The sequence below is a fragment of the Scomber scombrus genome, chromosome 22 (genome assembly GCF_963691925.1).
Source record: "Scomber scombrus chromosome 22, fScoSco1.1, whole genome shotgun sequence".
In the NCBI taxonomy this organism is placed as follows: Eukaryota; Metazoa; Chordata; class Actinopteri; order Scombriformes; family Scombridae; genus Scomber; species Scomber scombrus.
This window is the reverse complement of record NC_084991.1, coordinates 3091158-3112430: the sequence shown is the minus strand read 5'-3', so window position 1 is coordinate 3112430 and position 21273 is coordinate 3091158. Positions and strand designations below refer to the sequence as shown.

General features: G+C 38.3%; 1 protein-coding gene across 1 annotated transcript in view; it reads left to right on the top strand.

Moving 5' to 3' along the window:
• Positions 1 to 21273, top strand: part of tmtc1 (transmembrane O-mannosyltransferase targeting cadherins 1) — a 157493-nt gene that overhangs the window by 31079 nt on the left and 105141 nt on the right. Inside the window, exons 3-4 of the mRNA XM_062443654.1 lie at positions 11167 to 11240; positions 13847 to 14023. Coding sequence (XP_062299638.1) covers positions 11167 to 11240; positions 13847 to 14023 — 251 coding nt within the window. The remainder of the gene's footprint in view (positions 1 to 11166; positions 11241 to 13846; positions 14024 to 21273) is intronic.

The following is a 21273-nucleotide window of genomic DNA, read 5'->3' as shown; positions in this document are numbered from 1 at the left end:
CCTGTTGTGATGGACTGAGTGTAGAGGTAAAATACAGAGAATCCTGTCTGATTGGTGACTGGACAGTGGAGCAGCAAACAGGACATGCTATCCCATCATTCATTGTCACACTTACACTTACATTTTTACTTTTCCAAAACTATTCTGAGCGTTCCCTTTACCGACATGCAGCTCAGCTCAACATCTAAAAAGCACGAATGCAACCAAAACATCTCAGGATCAACTCCATTACAAAAAAAAAAAAAACAGCACTTCTTTATTACATAGATTGTGCACCTGGAAAAGAATCTTTTTCCATGCCTGGAAATCTTCTGCAGATCTGTCCAGACAAGAGGGGCGTGGGATCATGTGGCAGATGGTCATAAACTTTCCACCGCCACGAGGAAAAGAATTCCTCTGTGAGGTTGAGAAATGGAGAGTAAGGTGGAAGGACAAGTGACTGTGACTAGAAGAAAATGTGACACATTGTCCCACGCAGTTATGAAATATTCTGGATTTCTCCCGACTCGCCCTCTTGGCCTGCGACACACTGCATTTGTCGATGTGCTCAGTAGACTGCCAGCTCCGCCTGCCCAATTTGCATATGGAGGTCACAATGCAGACTCAATCGAGGTAATGAGATCACTGGATAATGTGCAGGGGACCAAATTCATAAAAGGCCATTTTTGCAAATATATGACTGGAATGACAGTTTGAGACACTGTTAAAGAGATGTTAAAATGGATGTATTTAAAACAGAGCCATGACTTAGGTTGGTTGGTGAAATGCTACTTAATTAATGATAGATGTAGAGAAATGAAGTGTATTTCAGTAAATTCTCCTCACATGTTAACCAGCCCAACTCTTACCTATTGTAACCCTCTGACTGACACAGAATCTCAGTCTGAGTATCAGCTGCATGGCTGCTTCTCTCACCTCCATATTCATCTCTTATCACCTCTCCATAGAATCCATAATTGCTTCATTAATAATGGACAATAAGAAGATGCTGATTATTGTACAGCTGTGCTATTGCCATGTGCCAACAAATTAGTGTAATATAATTCACATCTCATCATATCATTATAATACCGAGGCTTGGAAGAGATTGTGTATTTTAGCCACATTCTAAAAAGGAACACATAAGCTTTAGATAAGGTGTATTAGACACTAGTTTATAAAAGTTTTTAACAATGAATGCTCCTTCATCCCTTCCCTTCTTTTCTACAAAGTTACTGAAAAAAGTGCTTAAAGAACTTCATTATTGGCCTATACATATAATATTTAGTAAACAGTTTCACATTCAACATTCATGTCACCTTTAGAGCAAATACATAAAATATGAAGAAAGAACATATGTATACTTACTTAGACGTTATTTTAATGTCTGACATTAATAACACAAACACAATCACTGCGGAGTATAAATAATGTACATCAATTCGACGCTCAATTAGAAACTCAGATTACCTTAGCTAAACGTCCTTAATTTCATCGTATTTCTTAAATGTATCATATTGTTGTTACCTTGTTTGAGAAGCATTACAGTATCCATACCCGCTTTGCATGGGATGTGCGATGATAATAATAGTACCACAGAATGTTAGTTGAGTCACTTTACCTCACAGTGAACTATTATCACTAACACATACTAATATAAATTCTCTGTCAGCTACACTCAGAAACAAGACGAAGAACTGAGTAGCAGTACACGTAGAAACTGTTAGAACATCGCAGGTTGCCCTAAAAGATGTGCATGTGTCCTGTTGTTAGTGTTTTTATCTCAGCGTGTTCTGACTGACATGAGTTGTTGTGTTAGTCTCTGCTTGAAGCATTTGATTTCTATGTAAAATGAACCGCTGTGCCCAGCAGTGTGTTGACTGTGTAAAGAGTTTTGAAGATGTGGACTCAGTATTGAAGAATGCAGTCAACCAATCATAAAAAAACTGTACTACTAAGTGTAAATGCAAAGAGCTGTGATCAAATGTCACTATCCATATATTACATCTGCAGAGACAGATGGTATGTGAGTATCAGAATATAGCAATCAAATGGCATATTAGACTTTTTATGTTTTGCAATTTACTCTTTAGGTGTTCTCATTTTTTCTACATTTCCCAGAATGCCTTTAAATTCAAAACCCCTCAATATTAGCAAGGAACATAAAGTAGAATTAGTCATTGTCTTACTGCATGGCATCCTGGTCTATTTCCTGGTTTTATACTGTAGGTACTACATGTGATACTACATGATCCTACATGATACTACATGATACTACAGTGATACTACATGATACTACATGATACTACAGTGATACTACATGATACTACATGATACTACATGATACTACATGATACTACAGTGATACTACATGATACTACAGTGATACTACATGATACTACAGTGATACTACAGTGATACTACATGATACTACATGATACTACATGATACTACAGTGATACTACATGATACTACAGTGATACTACATGATACTACATGATACTACATGATACTACATGATACTACATGATACTACAGTGATACTACATGATACTACATGATACTACAGTGATACTACATGATACTACAGTGATACTACATGATACTACATGATACTACAGTGATACTACATGATACTACATGATACTACAGTGATACTACATTATACTACATGATACTACAGTGATACTACATGATACTACATGATACTACAGTGATACTACATGATACTACAGTGATACTACATGATACTACAGTGATACTACATGATACTACATGATACTACAGTGATACTACATGATACTACATGATACTACAGTGATACTACATGATACTACATGATACTACAGTGATACTACATGATACTACAGTGATACTACATGATACTACATGATACTACATGATACTACAGTGATACTACATGATACTACATGATACTACAGTGATACTACATGATACTACAGTGATACTACATGATACTACATGATACTACATGATACTACATGATACTACAGTGATACTACATGATACTACAGTGATACTACATGATACTACAGTGATACTACATGATACTACATGATACTACATGATACTACATGATACTACATGATACTACAGTGATACTACATGATACTACAGTGATACTACATGATACTACAGTGATACTACATGATATTACATGATACTACAGTGATACTACATGATACTACATGATACTACATGATACTACAGTGATACTACATGATACTACAGTGATACTACATGATATTACATGATACTACATGATACTACAGTGATACTACATGATACTAAATGATACTACAGTGATACTACATGATACTACACGATACTACAGTGATACTACATGATACTACAGTGATACTACATGATACTACAGTGATACTACATGATACTACAGTGATACTACATGATACTACATGATACTACAGTGATACTACATGATACTACAGTGATACTACATGATACTACATGATACTACATGATACTATAGTGATACTACAGTGATACTACATGATACTACATGATACTACATGATACTACATGATACTATAGTGATACTACAGTGATACTACATGATACTACAGTGTTACTACATGATACTACATGATACTACAGTGATACTACATGATACTACATGATACTACAGTGATACTACATGATACTACATGATACTACATGATACTACATGATACTACAGTGATACTACATGATACTACAGTGATACTACAGTGATACTACAGTATACTACATGATACTACATGATACTACAGTATACTACAGTGATACTACAGTGATACTACATGATACTACATGATACTACATGATACTACAGTGATACTACATGATACTACATGATACTACATGATACTACATGATACTACAGTGATACTACATGATACTACAGTGATACTACAGTGATACTACAGTATACTACATGATACTACATGATACTACAGTATACTACAGTGATACTACAGTGATACTACATGATACTACATGATACTACATGATACTACAGTGATACTACATGATACTACAGTGATACTACAGTGATACTACATGATACTACATGATACTACATGATACTACAGTGATACTACATGATACTACATGATACTACAGTGATACTACAGTATACTACATGATACTACAGTATACTACAGTGATACTACATGATACTACATGATACTACATGATACTACATGATACTACATGATACTGCAGTGATACTACATGATACTACATGATACTACAGTATACTACAGTGATAATAAATGATACTACATGATACTACAGTGATACTACAGTGATACTACAGTGATACTACATGATACTACAGTGATACTACAGTGATACTACAGTGATACTACATGATACTACATGATACTACATGATACTACATGATACTACAGTGATACTACAGTGATACTACATGATACTACAGTGATACTACATGATACTACAGTGATACTACAGTGATACTACATGATACTACATGATACTACAGTATACTACAGTGATAATAAATGATACTACATGATACTACAGTGATACTACAGTGATACTACAGTGATACTACATGATACTACATGATACTACAGTGATACTACATGATACTACGTGATACTACAGTGATACTACATGATACTACATGATACTACAGTGATACTACATGATACTACATGATACTACAGTGATACTACATGATACTACATGATACTACAGTGATACTACATGATACTACAGTGATACTACAGTGATACTACAGTGATACTACATGATACTACATGATACTACATGATACTACAGTGATACTACATGATACTACATGATACTACAGTGATACTACATGATACTACATGATACTACATGATACTACAGTGATACTACATGATACTACAGTGATACTACAGTGATACTACAGTGATACTACATGATACTACATGATACTACAGTGATACTACATGATACTACATGATACTACAGTGATACTACATGATACTACATGATACTACATGATACTACAGTGATACTACATGATACTACGTGATACTACATGATACTACAGTGATACTACATGATACTACATGATACTACATGATACTACAGTGATACTACATGATACTACGTGATACTACATGATACTACAGTGATACTACATGATACTACATGATACTACAGTGATACTACAGTGATACTACATGATACTACAGTGATACTACAGTGATACTACATGATACTACAGTGATACTACAGTGATACTACATGATACTACATGTCCTACTAAATGAGTTTGAGGTAACAGGGCAACCAGGTGAATTTGGTTTAGCCAGTGAGTATACATCCATGAGCTTCCATACTACAGCTAAGTGTTGCACTGCCAGAACTTTCCGGGTAGAACTCAAGTCCTAGAATTATTGATGTGCATGTCTGAGTAAGTAGCTTGTTGAACTATTTTGACAGTAATTATTTGGGTAAGGGACCATGACCAAACCTAGGAAAGTCGCGTACCGAAACAAACCATAATTAACCATAGTTAATAGCAGGAGACTACTCATATTTACCTGCTTTGGTAACATCAGACAGTACATTGAAATAAGTGGATACGGATAGTAAACAGGGGCATGATGGAGTTCTGGTGTTAGAAGTTTACAGTGTAGGAGGAGGAGAAAGAAAAAAGAGGGAAGGGTCAAACTGACAGAAGAAGAAGAGGAGGAAGAAAGTTTGATTACTGCTGACATTCTGTGAATACAACAGCCTGTCCCAAACCATCTTGTGTGTGTGTGTGTGTGTGTGTGTGTGTGTGTGTGTGTGTGTGTGTGGTTATTAAATGGACAGAGCAACTTCGACAGCAGCTCCTCTCCCTCTGCTTCAAGGAGAGTAATCTGTTTACTGCTGCTTACACCCCTCAACATATTCTTCATTGTGTGTGTGTATGTGTGTGTGTGTTAGTGTCGAGGAAGGGAGAGGTTCCACACACTGATATTTTATTCATGCAGAGAGACAAGTCTACCCTGTCCTCTCTCATAACCCCCTCTTCCACCTCCCCCCACGAACTCGGCCTTTCATCTTGCACTTCTTTACCTCTCCTTCGATCCCTCATCATCCCTCACTTCCTTCTCTGTTCTGTTCCCTTTCATCTGCGTCCATCTCAGCACCTCAAAGTATTTGTGGGTGACTAAGCAATGTCTTTTTAGTGCGCACACACACACACACACACACACACACACACACGCACACACACACAAACACACTTCTATCATGGACTATGCACTCCACTTAAGGGTAATAACCTCCTTTCATCTCCCAGATTTCAGGAGGTTTGATGTGTATTTCTATATGGCAAAGAGATATTTTGTTATATGTATAGACGCACAAGTTGTGTGTGTTTTGCAAACAGCATTGCAAAAAACGTGTGTGTGTAAGTGTGAAACCTACATCTCCTCTTTTAGACAAGGCCCTGGCTCTCCGGCGCTGCAGCTGCTTCCAATAGCAGTCTCTTGGAGACACACCCTTCCTTTATAACCACTGTGGGACATCTGGCTCGGATTGTACATTTAAAGGAACAATCCAGTTTAAAGTACATGGACACAGTTTAAACAATGGCAGATTCCAATGTGCCAAAACAAGTTGGACATGGTCACTTAGACTTATAGTCCAGCATGACATGATATTTATTTCTTATGTTCATTATTTATTGAATTTGCCTTTCAAAAGATTGCACAATTGGATTTAAAGGGACATATTCTGCACATTTGCAGGTCTATATGTATATTTAGGGTTCTACTGGAATATCTTTGCATTATTTCTAGTTTAAAACTCAAAACCCTTTATGCAGCCTCTCAGTTCAGGCCATTTTAGCTCCTGTCTCTTTAAGGGTCCCCTTCACGATTAGCCCACTCATCCTGATTGGTCAGCTTCTGGAAGCAGCGTTTCCAGCCAATTTACAGCACTTATTCTAGTTCCATACTCTCATTACTTTACTCAACTTCTCAAATCCATCCATACATGTTCAAGCTGGAATCTGATCTGAAATATGAGAGTGGACAAAGCAAACAACACACAGAAAAACTGTAGCAACAACCTTAGCAACCAAGAGTTCATAGCAGGTAGAAGTCCTGGGTTATGACTTTCAGGGAGCATTTCTGCATATGTTAACCTCAAGAACCATGTTGACCACGTTGACCACTTTTAGCGTAGATATCAGACTTCATAACAGTTTATAAAAAACAGTAAATCACAAAAAGCTTAATATGACTTCCTCAATGTATAATTATAATTTATAATAATTGACTATATATATATATAATGCACATATATACATATACATATATACAGTGAAAATATACACATATATACACACATATTTTCATATATATACACATGGTTGTATATCCCCAAAGTACCATATACACAAAGTAATCCATTACAAAAATTATATATACAATAATATGTATGCCTCAGTTTTATATTTGTTAATCTTATTTTTTTTTCAATGCTGTTTATTAATTTTTCCAAGAAGAAAACAAACATAACATAGAAACATCCCCCAATCAATCCAAATAAATAACCGTATAAGTATTAATCATCTTATTTTTAAATATTTTGAAGTGATATAACAAACTGCTCCTAGTGCCTGCCCTTAATTATATTGCACCAATCCAAATACAGCACCAACATTGTTCTGTGTGTCCCTTACATAAATTTAGGGGGTCATTGTAGAAAATACATGAAAGTTTCATTACTTGTATTTGGTAATTATAATTTACACATCAGAACAAACATCAAGGAAATGAATGAATCTAAATTTCAGCTCAGCTTTAAAGCAACAGGTGGACCTTTAACATTTTCACATTGCCTTGAATATAAAACAAGCTTTTGTCCTATTCTCCCCCCTCGTATGATGTTACTGTGGAGCCTAAATAGAACCTTGAATAAAACAGCAAAAACATGGCATTCAATTACAGACTCTGGCATTGAATATCTTGGCAGTGAGAACTTTTGAGCATTCTGGCCAGGCCTAATTTTCTCCTGTTGTAATTTAATATGTCTCTCCTGTTCTTTTGTTTCCCACTCACTTCCTGCATCCTCGTGCCAGTATGTGTGTGTGTGTAGGCGTGTGTGTGTGTGTGGGAGCTGATGATGAGATTCTACGGTGTTCAAGTTCCTTCGCTCTCTCCTTAATGACATGTCACATTAAAAAACATGAAAGTTCATCCACCATGTTCGCTCCTCCCTTCACTGGCCTCCATCCTCATCCCCCCTCCCTGCCTGTTCTGTATCAGTATCTGTTGGACATGTTTACTCCTCCTCTGCCACACACACACACACACACACACACAAACCACTGGCTGGAACTGTGGCTGATCAGCTTTATGGAGAAACATCACCAAATTTAAGAAGATATACAACATATACTTCTCAGACAGGAAGATAACAGTTTGTCCATTTTTGACAGAGGTCTGTAATATATTCTGAAATGATCCAGCCGTTAAGGTGGATTGGAAGTTAGACGTTCAAACACAGCAGACAACCTGAAATTGAGCAACATTTGGCCGGCTAGGTATAAATTCTATGATTATTCCTTTGTCTCAGGCCTGTCCAGTTAGAAAGACTTTATCAGCATGCTGCTACTTCCTATAAATCATGTCCTGCTGTGCTAAAGGCTAATGGAAAGAAATCTCTGAAGATTTTGAGTGAACAGGCTGTTGCTGTCACTTTTTTGTAAATTTCCCTCAAACATTTTGTCATAACTGGAACATACTGCACTACTTGTCCTGTAGTGTTTGTCCCTCAGAGAGCAGTTATGGTCTTTTTAAAGAGTGATGTAACACCAGGCTGAAAAACAATGTTCCACTGTGCTCTCTGGTTGAAGGTTTTAAGGCTGTTTCACCTCTAATTGCACCCAGTGATGTGGTCTGAAGTATATTTTGTTGCACATGTAGCCAAACTACAGTGATGTCACAGGGTCCTGGAGTACACTTGTATTGATGTTATGTTTTATTTATTTTGCTTTAATAATTATTTATGAGACATGAGCTGGGGCATGAGGCACTACCACCATATCTTTAAAGGATATATTCACACGTTTTCAAGTCTTAAACCATCAGTCAGGTGTTCATATGAACAGTGAAAGAGGTTTTCCTGGTTTTCCTATCAGTAATCATTCCTCCTGTTCATACTGACTATTAAAAGATTTCCTTCAAATGTGCTTTCAATGGAAGTGATGGAGGACTAAATCCACAGTGTGTCCACACAGACATTTAAAAGTAGATGATCAGCTTCTATTGAGCTTCATCAGTGTGAGTTATTCATATCAAGTGATATCTGACACATTTACAGTCTGTTTAGCATCAAATTCCCTCTTAGTGTGTCCCTGTTGAGCTGTGGTGGAAGTATAGTAACAAAAAGAAGAACTTTGGCACTAAAAAGACTCTAACATTGAAACATAGAAGACTTGATTTGACTCATTTGGACGCTGAAGCTTCATATTAGCTTCAGATCAACTTGAAATACAATTTTACACAGAATGAGGACTGTGGATTTTGTCCTCCATCACTTACATTACAAATGCATTGTGAAGAGATCTTCTAATGGTCAGTATGAACAGGAGGAATGATCACATCATTATTTGGGCTCCTGACTGTTGTTTTTAAGACAGTACTTTAATGCATTCCCACAGTATACTGGTCGTATACATGTGTTTATTGTTGGTTTATAGTATGGAAGAGTTGCTGGCAGAGAAGCATCTCCTCATATTTATCTCACTTGGAAACCCATCTAGTGGAGGAATACACATTTTGACCTGATGACATCGCCAGATGAAAAGCAACAGGATGATGAAGGGTATTGTGATTCATTTTGTGAGTTTTTTTCAGTCTGTCAATATCATCTATAAAGTCTGTTTGCTTGAGATCACATAATGTGTTAGAAACAGAGAACTGGTGATTCTACAGGTTTTGTGAGCAATGGTTTACTTTGTGGACGTAGTCTGTAGAGACTGATTCCATGTGATGTCCTTGAAATACCAATTTCCACAGATAATACTTGTGCCAAGTCAGAAACACTCTCCCGTCTGTTTTTCAATGTAACGCTGCATAAATAGTGAATTGTTCGTGCCGTCGTTTTTCGAGGACGAACACTGTAAATTCTGTTATTGGTAGATAGATCTATGAGTCCTCCTGAACTTCCTAACCATTGCTGCAGCTGTGTTTGGCTTCTGCTCAGCACCCTTCTGATAATCTTGTGCCCTTCATCATCTCTGGACGGCAGAAGCTACATATTAGTTTCAAATCAACTTTTAAATACATTTTTTGCACAGGAGGAGGACTGTGGATTGTGTCTCCCATCACTAAGGTCCATTATGAAGGCATCTTCTAATGGTCAGTATGAACAGGAGGAATGATTAAATTCCTTTTGGCCCCTGACTGTTGTCTTAAGACAGACTTGAACAAAACGGTGAACACTTCTTTTAACATTCATTGTTTAACCGAAAACACTAATCATGCACACATTATGTACTCCTCGCTATATTTATGCTGCAGATCCGACACGCTCGCCAAATGGGGTCAAACATATTTCAAAGGCTGTTGCAAAATGTCGCACGTGTCTGATAGGACATATCATTCAAACAGAAGAACGTAGCAAGCAAGTGTGAAGGCTTTTTTCTAATAACTGTGAAAAAAAACATAGTGGGAAATGTAGGAAGTGGCTCTCATAAATAACTCCTGGTGTGCTTTTCTTTTCTTAGAATGAGTAAGCAGACACTACGGGAACAGTTGAAGCTCCATTACAATCATTTACACACAGTTTTTATTGTTAAGTGTACTCACCTTCAAAGACAGCTTCTCCACACATGCGTGGGCAGCCATAACAGAGAGGGCTATAATACTCGTACTTGGCTGTCATAATGGGCACACGTCCTCACCGTAATCACAGTCATTCCGCTCTCAGGTTTTTTTTCGGTATGAACAAGCATTCCTCAGAGCCAGATTCCACACAGACAGCGATGTGCAGCAGGTCAAGTTGTGGATCTCGCTGTAGCGTAGCAACATAATGGGCTCCACATGGATACCCAGCAACCATTTCCTCACCAGAGCTGTCCGGCACATGAGTCATTTCTAAAATGTGTGTGTGTGTGTGTGTGTGTGTGTGTGTGTGTTGCAGGTGTCTGGTATCGTGGGCAGGGCTGACGTCTTGGCCTGTCTGCTGTTCTTGTTGACGTTCCTCTCCTATATTAGGTAAGATGACACAGCGCATCCCCCACACACCTTTTACACACACACACACGGACACACACACACACACACACACACACATGTAAAAGATATTACCTTGCCTGAGGGATTGATGATGATGATGATGATGATGGGCCGACTGGGTAGACAAAATAACATCAACTTTTCACGAACGGGACATAACCTACTACAACAGATGCTCATTGTAAGGTTGTGTGCCACATTTATCAACCTCCTACAGTACATGTGTCACTACAGGTTGGTTGTAACTTATGGCTGCTGCTTCCTCTTTGCTGCTGGAGTTTGTCAATTTAAGAACGTTTTTAAAAGGCCGCCGTTTCCACTGCTTCCCCTTAGCAAGTAGTAGTATTCAGTATTCATTTTATTAAGTATGCTTGAGTGTAAGTATAAGTATAGCAAGTATACTACGGACCATGTACTTGTAGTGTACTAGAAAGTATACTAATTTAATACATCTTTGGACTAAATTGGAACATTTTTAAGTTTCTAGAAGTATACTTTAAGTATACTTTATAAGGTTATTTAAGTTTATAAAAGTATACTTTAAGTATACTTTATAAGGTCATTTTAAGTTTATAAAAGTACACTTTCAAGTATACAACAAGTACACTCATCTATATACTACTAGTGTACTAGGTATATATTTCTAGTCCACATGTTAGTTTATTGAAGTATACTTAAAGTATAGCACAAGTACACTCTTCTATATACTGCCATTGTACTAGTTCTATACTATATGATGTTGAACATATAAGTTTATAACAGGGGTAATACCTCAAAGATAATGTTTTTATTCTGCTAAATGAAATGTAAGCACGAGTCAATGACTTGACCTTATTCTGTACTTGGATCAAGATATACTAAGTATTAGAACTTTGTGGCAGAAAGAAGTAAAAAGTTTACTAAAGTACAAGTAGAAGCTTTAGTATTAAAGTATAAGTGTAAGTCTTAGTATTAATGTACTTAGTCTTAGACTTTTCTTTATACTTTTCAGTATAAGCCAAGTATACTTCACTATACTATTCTTAAGTATATAAAATATAGTATATAAAAAGTCAACTTCAAGTATACTGCCTCAGTTTTAGTATAAAATAAGTATACTTGTAGTACACTTGAATAAACTACTTTTTGCTAAGGGTTGCTATCGCCAGCCTTTATCAGACTTCGGAGCGGCGACATCGATGGGGAAAGAAAAACATTAAAGAATGATCCCGGTCTCTTCCACACAGTGATATACAGCTTATCAATTTAACACTGCTGTTTTGGCCGATACCCAAAGTCCAGGTATCGGTATCAGGACTGAAAAAGTGGAAATGGTGCATCCCCAAATAAAAATAATAAACTTTGTCTTTATATAACCTGTTCAGTGGTTCTACAGCTGGTTGTTTCTTCATCTGTTGGGCTCACTCGTAGTCTTAACGATGTGTTTCCACATCTCAGCAGTTGAGTGAGTGCTAATGAGATTATAGAGTGTTAAAATTGTTAGACATTATGCTCCAAAGTACAAAAAATAGACCCAAGTTGTAAAAAAAAACAAAGCAAAAAAACCCCAGCAATTCTCAAATTATAGTCGGTACCATGGCCAGCACAAACAAAGGCCGGGTGAAAACAAACATAGAGGGTAGAATTCCTACAGACTCAATATAATGTAGTTTATAGCACAGCACTAATTATGTCAGTACAACAGTCATGCTATAGTTGCTCTGGGGGAAGTATCAAAGGCAAAGTTGAAAATGTACTGATGGAGTGAGTGCTGTGGAACTGGACTGTAGAGCTACTCAATATGGAGAAAGTGTTAAGTTTGCATCAGCTTGAGATGAGAGAGATTTAGAAATAAAAGACTGTCCTAAACTGATGCATAGCTCTCTGCCAGTGATTAAAATGAAGTGTCTGCTCACGGTGTGAGAATTTATGGTAATGATCCTGTAGTATGCTGCAGTATGATGGATAATATGTATAATGGATCCATGGGAAAATCATGTAGTGCTCCATTAAATATATTTAATACCTGCAGTTTGGGCTTAATCAGTCATATTTAGTTCTTAAACTATTAGTGGATAAATTGCTTTGTCAATCAACCAAAAATGAATTGGCATTTAATAATGGATTCATCATTTAAGTCATTTATCAAATCAAATTCTCTGGTTCCAGCTTCTCACGTGAAGATTTTATGGCTTTGTCTGTTTTTTATTACTTTGAAATTTGAATATGTTTGAATTTGAAGCTGTTTGTCAGATTATAGATTAACAGCCAGATTATCTCACATATCAAAGTGCTGTCACGCCTCATTAATTACTGACAGATGCTGCTGATTGACTCTCAGTCTAATATGACCCACCTCTGTAGCGCTGCTGGTATCTGTGATGAAGTTACTGCTACTGCATGAAAGCTCCTGTCACTTTGTCTAATACCTGAATGTGAACATTTGACTTTGACATAGATCTTAATTAAGTTAATGAAGCAATTCATTCCACCTATTCCATCATCCTACAAAAAGACTATTATGTGTAGTAAATGAACAGGAAGAGTCTGAGGCCAACCTGTTATCTTCTTCTTCTTCTTCTACTTCTTCTTCTCCTCTCTGTTAGGAGTGTGGGCGTGTGCGTCTCTGAGAACTCTCTGCCCTCCACGGTGTCGTCGTGCTCTCTGCTCGTCAGCCTGCTGCTGGGCACCTGCGCCATGCTGGTGAAGGAGACGGGCATCACCGTGTTCGGGGTGTGCGTGCTCTACGACGCCCTGGTGATCTGCCGCAAACCTCTCCTCTAGTAAGCACACAAGCACTCTGCTTTGTTTGTTTGTTTTCTTCTTATCTTGATTTATGTGACGACGGTCTACTGAGCGTGCACATGGTTTTTCAGCAATGCTCAGATTTATATTTACATAGCTAAACTCTTTTATACCAGCCGGCTGTGCACTGCAACCAGTTTGTTTTAAAGAGTGTTTTTTCTGCACAGATAGCCGAGAGAAGATTCATTTATGATATGTATATTTGTTCTTATATCTATGTGGAAACCAATTTTTACACCTTCGATGGAACATTTATGCCAAACTTCATTTTTAATCAGTCCTCAAACCTTCAAGTGGACTAGTTTAAAGTTTTAGGTCGGTTTAATGCCGTGTTCCAATTAGCTGGGAAGTTGGAGGTCCAAGCTGGGAATGACGTCACATCCGAGTGTTCCGGTTCAAGAAGTCAGAAAACCAGTTCTAGCTAGATAGCAATAGAAGTTGATAAAAACACATCACGCTGTATTTTGCACAGTGTAGCAATATTTCCACAGATAGAAGTTGGACAGTGCTGTGTGTACGACTGATTAAATGAGACTCAAATAAGACAAAACTGCTAATAAACATGATATTACTTTCACGGTCTTGAGGCGTGGGGATACCATCTTTGATTTTGAGGTTAAGGCCGGTACGGTTATTCCGACCTTCTGAGTCGGAAATCCGACTTCGGGGGGAAACCAGTTCAAATTTCTGACTGGGAACTCTGAAATTTTCGACTTCAAATACAAGTACAAATGGAAAGCAGCGTCTATACGAGATTAAATGTAAGCATATCGAGAAGAAAGTGGGTCAAAGAAGGAGTTTAACTGAAAACATCTGGATTGAACTGTTCTTTTAGTTGACTTGCAATTTGCACATGAAGACTTGTGACTTGACTTGGACTTGCCTTCAGGGACTTGAGACTTGACACTTGCTTTCAGACCTTTCTATATTTTTCTCATTGTCAGCCAATCTTATTAATAGACCCAAACTAACAATGAACTCATTCTACTTACAAGTATTGTGTGTGTATCTTAAGGCTGATATATCTTCTGTGCTGTAGAGTTCCAGTGTGGTCCAAAAAACTATTAAACAGGTTCCTTCATCCCTGAAGACAGTGGTTACTGAAGCTTGTGTAGAAATGGCTCCACAGAATAAGACCAGTGTAAACATAGAAACCCACAGGAGAGAGTTTCCAGCACGGCACTGCACATGTGCTTTTGTATAACATTATACATTTGTCAAACGACTCCGGTACAAAATCAACAGATTGTGATATGTAGCATGACGAGCAAGTGAAGCTCTGTGGTATCTTCCATTCAAAGAGCCTCACTCCTGAGGGTTGATATCTTAGAGCAGCCACTCTCCACAGGGATGAAGGAACATGTCACCCAGTGCAACGATGTGGCTCTTTGGCATGTTTTTAATGGTTTTTGGACAACGATGGACATCTACGGCACAGTGGAATACGATATATCAGGCTTTAGATACCCTTGATTTGATTTGTTGGCAATAAAAAAAATATAGGAAATAGCCAGCCAAATCCTTTTAGTTACTTAAATGACAGCAGTTATAGACTTGACTTCAACCTGACTGCTCTGAGACTTGACTTGAAACTCAAAAGCAAACACATTCAAGTCTCAGGCTTGTAACACAAAGTCTTGTCATAGCAGTGTAACAATGCATGTGACTACCTGCCATCGTAACACACTGGGCCTTATAAAGGCAGGATGCTGACTAGAGCCCGAGCAATATATCTGTTAACCAATATTTATCGGCCGATATCAGCATATCAGAGATTTATCGGTCTCAGTGTTTATGCCGTCCAATATGCGCCAATTGTCTTTTAAAGATTTATAGGCTGCATTTTATGTATATTTAATCCTTCAATCCAAACCATTTCATTAAACTGCAAACTGTATGACTATCACTCTCTGTCCAGGTAACACCATTGTAAAAAAGTGCTGTCCATTTTGCTCATTTGCTTGCAGGGATTACAGTATGTAAACATAGTTGTAACGTCTTCTTTAATGCTTTTTTTTGTTGCTGCCAAAATTAGATTAATGAATACATATTCGATTGACTCTTGAACACCACAGATTGCACAGATGTAACAGTGCTTCAGTATCAGAGGGGAACGTTTCCTTTATGGGTCGGTACTGAAACGCAGTCAATTGACCGTTCTTCCTCTGTGTGTTTGTGCAGCTTTACACCGATGCCATTGTACCTCTTTTTACCACAGTATCATGCTGTGCTGCCCCCGCTGCTGCTGTTACAACCCCTGCTATGCACTTTTAAAAAGAAGCCTGCAGTGATAATGAAGGACAGATTCCTGCAGAGCAGTGAACTTCAGATAAAACACACACTCACATTTCTGCTCCTGTCTCCCCCTCACCCTTCCCAACGGGCTCCTCTTCCTTTCATTTTAACGGTCCATGCCAGTATTTTCTACGTTTTTTTTTTAGCCCATTAACTACAAATCACATGCAGTATATTTGACTTTACTGCAAAACCATTTTTTCCAAAGCGCACCATCAGTTTTCAGATTGATTTCCTCCTTTTCCAGCAAGCCTGTTTGGTTTCAGGTCCTTTCAGCACCTGTATAATCCATCACAGACATCTGATCAGTTTTTCAGGCTTCTTGTGAGTTCCACACTCCCACACACACGCACACGCACACACACACACACACACACACACACACACACACACACACACACACACACACACACACACACACTGTGATTTCCACCCTAATGCCATTCATAACAAGCAAAACACAATTAAAAAACTATTTGCATCTCCTGGCTGCTGCACCGCCTACATCTTCTTTGTGTACACCACAGGAATCAGTTTAGGATCATCAAATGGTGCAAAAATGTATGTTTTCAAAGTAGAAAAAAATCCTCATTCTGTGCAAAAAATGGCTTCTTAAATTCACCAGAAGATTTTAGACAAGACTCGAGCAGCCTGTCGAATCAAATGAGGTGTGAATCTTCCAAATTTGCAGTCGTCTTATTCAAATTTAATTAGAATTCAAATGACTGCGTTTGTGCCTCAAGGAGCAATTTGAGGGGAAAGCAAGTTTGGGAGCATAAACAAACAATTAATTCACACACATTTTAGCGCAGACGTCCCTCCCTTCGCGTGTGTGGACGGTGTGTTCTTGCTGAGTCGTGGCAGAAAGAGAGAATTTTTAATCTTCCATTCACTTTCAGTTAAAATAGAGAGAGAGAGAGAGGTCTGGCAGTGCGGTGTCAAAAGAAAGAAAGAAGGAATAAATAAAATTGTGAGCTGGATTGGGTGGAACATTGCGTCATGGTAACCAATCACTCCTGACACCTATCATAAATTTAATGTCAGAATTATGATTTGCAGGTTAGTATGTGCTGCCAAAGTAGGGGTCCAATCAGATTCAGCACTGATTTTTATCAGTGGAAACATTGACAACAGTGGATACAGCAGTAGGCTCTAGTACATACCTTCATACCTTTTCACCAGTATATATATATATATATATATATATATATATATATGGTATATTACATTTTTTCTGTCAAAAATAAAACCCAGAATGTATGACATCATTGCCTACAGCGCTGTATGTCTAATAGAGCTGCTGTGGTATTGATTTTTCTCCTTACTGCACAAATTAGCAACACCTTTCTAACCATCATGGTAACTGTCATAAAAACATACATAAAACCTCAAATGTTATAGAAATAATTGGTTCCTAAATACCACGCTGGCCTGAATATAAGGCAACCCCAGATTATTAGAGCACATACACACTCTCTACAAGCAGGCTCTAAGAAGCAGTGAAAAATGGTTTATTCCAGTACTTAGCATTGATACGACTGCCTGTTTGCCTTCTTATCATCAATGACCGTGATATTTGGCTGTTTGACATCTTCTGTTTCTGCAGCAGAGACGTCAGATGACTGTTTAAACTTGCTTTTAATCATCATGAATTGATTTCCTCTGAGGCAGAAAAACATGTTAGACTAAACAGACTTTAAGACACTCTCTAGCCCAGCAACATTAAGGCTACAGAGAACCCATAATGTAACACTAGTGTGTACACTTTTATCACTACTGTAACAGTATTAAACATCATACCTTACCTAACATGCTACACTGTGATGACAAAATTACGATATTGCTCAGACCTACACAGCAGTACATTTCAGCTGACATCCCATAACACAACACAATCTTACAGGATGTATGGACAATCAGTTTTTTATTTCATTTCATTGGAAACAACAATACAAAGTAATTAGACATTAATATGATAAATAATCTAGTCAATAATGTATAAATGTACATGTGATTGGACACATACATTGATATTTGTCTGCTTGTGCAAATCTCCAACCCATGACGTTGATGTATGTCTGACCAGACTGTTACTCCAGATCTTTGGAAACGTAATCAATTCATTCAACCTAAAGGCAGGTAAATGTTCACTGTGATGGATTATACTGTACGTCTGCAGAAAGTTTCAAGTCTCTGCAAGTCGAGTTTCAAAACGTACTGACGCTTTGGTAACCGACGGCTGCCTGGAAGGAAGAACAAAGTGCGTTCATCTCATTTATAAAGTTATGGTTTGAAATGGAAAACAGTCTGCAGTGATATACAGTGGAAAAAAATCCTTTAATGCAGCACTGTTTAACAAAAAGAGCTCTCCACATTCATCCAGGATGTTTTAGTGTTAGCCATATCATTGTGTGTGTGTGTGTGTGTGTGCGTGTGTGTGTGTGCTTGCGCGTGTGTGTGTATATGAGAGAGAGAGAGAGAGGGCGAGAGAGCTACAATTTACAGCCAAAACTAAAAGCTGCGTTCTGGCTTTCTAAGAGTATGTGTGTGTGCGTGTGTTTGTGTGTGTGTTTCTCCACATTAGCATAAGTGTGACTGTGTGTCTTTATGTGTGTGTGCGAGGGTGGACCATGCTGAAGCCAGGTCCAGATGTTTTCGGGGTGTCCCCGCTGCGTAAGCTGGCCTGGAATGTTCTGGAATTAGCCTGCTGCCACTGGGCTGGGGGAGCTGATAACACACTGAAACACTACGTGCCGGGGGAGGGGAGTCGTGCGTGTGTGTACGTGTGTTTTGAGTTTAATCGGTATTAAAGGTTATTTTGGGCAAGATACCCCAGGGTGTCTGTCACTTAGAAGTGTGGCAAACGTCCAGGGAGCTGAAGGGCTTTTTAGAATCTGTGTGTGTGTGTGTGTGTGTGTGTGTGTGTGTGTGTGTGTGTGTGTGTGTGTGTGTGTTGTGTGTGTTGTGTGTGTTTCTTTCTGTGTGTGACTTCCTGTTTGCATGTTTGTTTCATTCACTGGCTTTTTTCTTCTTTGAGTGCCATCATGTGACAGTAGCTCTAAAAAGAACAAACAAAAAGCATAACTACCATTTTTTGTTGAGTCCAAGGTTTCCTTGAAGTATTATCTGATATTATAAAATACTTCAATGACTAACAGAAGTGTACTAACAGTAGTGTACTAACAGAAGTGTACTAACAGAAGTGTAGTGTACTAACTGAAGTGTACTAACTGAAGTGTAGTGTACTAACAGAAGTGTAGTGTACTAACAGAAGTGTAGTGTACTAACAGAAGTGTAGTGTACTAACAGAAGTGTAGTGTACTAACAGAAGTGTACTAACAGAAGTGTACTAACAGAAGTGTACTAACAGAAGTATGTGATTTGAGACAGTGACTGTCACACTGCTCACTGGGACACTAAAACAGAACAACCATCTTTAATATTATTAGTAACACCTGAACTTTTCCTAATATGACAAATCCAAACATCTACTGACAGACAGTAACTGAAGAAAGATTCTGTGTTTTTTTTTATAGCTCCAATCTTGTTTTTCATAGATTTGTGCATCATTTCTATCAGTTATTGATGACATTTGGAAATCTTCATGTCATTAATTTACCACATAACAGCTGACACACAGTAAACATGAAGCAGTCAAATAATCACACAGGTTTATCCAGATGATCTAAAACCAATCTAAATACATTCGGCTAACCTGGAGGTTTGTTTACAACCTGTTTGATTATTTCCAGACTTTGTGAGCGCAATGTTATTATTACTGATAGAAATGATCACCACAACTGTGACATCAACCAGTGTAATGAACCACAATGGTCCTTAAATGATTTTATTATCAGGTAAATGATCTTAAAACATGGTTGATGGTTGTGTTTCATAGTTTTTGGAAAAAGAGATACCCTGCATTGACATCAGTGTGTGTGTGTGTGTGTGTGTGTGTGTGTGTGTGTGTGTGCATGCGTGGAGTGCGGGTGCGTTGTTAATGCACTGATCCACTATGTCCCCTCAGTCTGTGAGCAGCATGGGTTTCGGCCACTGGCGCCCGTCTCGTTTCCACTCTCAGTCTTGTTTATGTCTTCCTCCAGATTAATGCCAGCCGCTATGATAACACTTAATACTCTAAAACTCATGCGCACGCACACACACACACGCGCACGCACAGCAGTAAGCCTGTGTAATAGCAGTGGTAGCGGTGTAAAGCTCATAGAGGGCTGCAGCAGCATGATAATGTCAGTCTGGAAGCAGGCAAGCCAACATGTGTGGAGGGATACAGATGTCTCTCTGCAGGATTTAGACCCCTCTCTCTCTCTCTCTGTCTCTCTCTCTCTCTCTCCCTCTCTCTCTTTGACTGGGAGCTAAAGTCCTAGTAAACACACTGTGTTGACTTTGTTCCTGCTTCCACCACAATTAAACGTGCAGTCAGGCGGGGAACGGGCTTTACAGTTTCTACCTTTTAGTGTTGCACTGTTCTTTAGATCCTGATTTCACTCAGCTGCAAGGTGGTCTGCTTTCCTGAGAGACAACACACACACACACACACACACACACACACACACACACACACACACACACACACACACACACACACACACACATTTCAAAGCATTGGAATTTTTGTAGAGAGGAAAGGCAGCACACACACACACACGCACACACACACACACACACACACACACGCACACACACACACACACACACACACACACACACACACACACACACACACACACACATTTCCATCTTTAAATACTACAAAGCCCTTTTATGAGTCTGGAAGCAGGTTGATACAGTACATGTGGCTATGCAGACATACACATACCAAACAATTCTGACATGTGTTGATGAATGGAGTAAAAAGCTTAGTATTAATCACATAATGCTTCTCGAGTTTACAGTTAAATATTCTGAGAAGAAT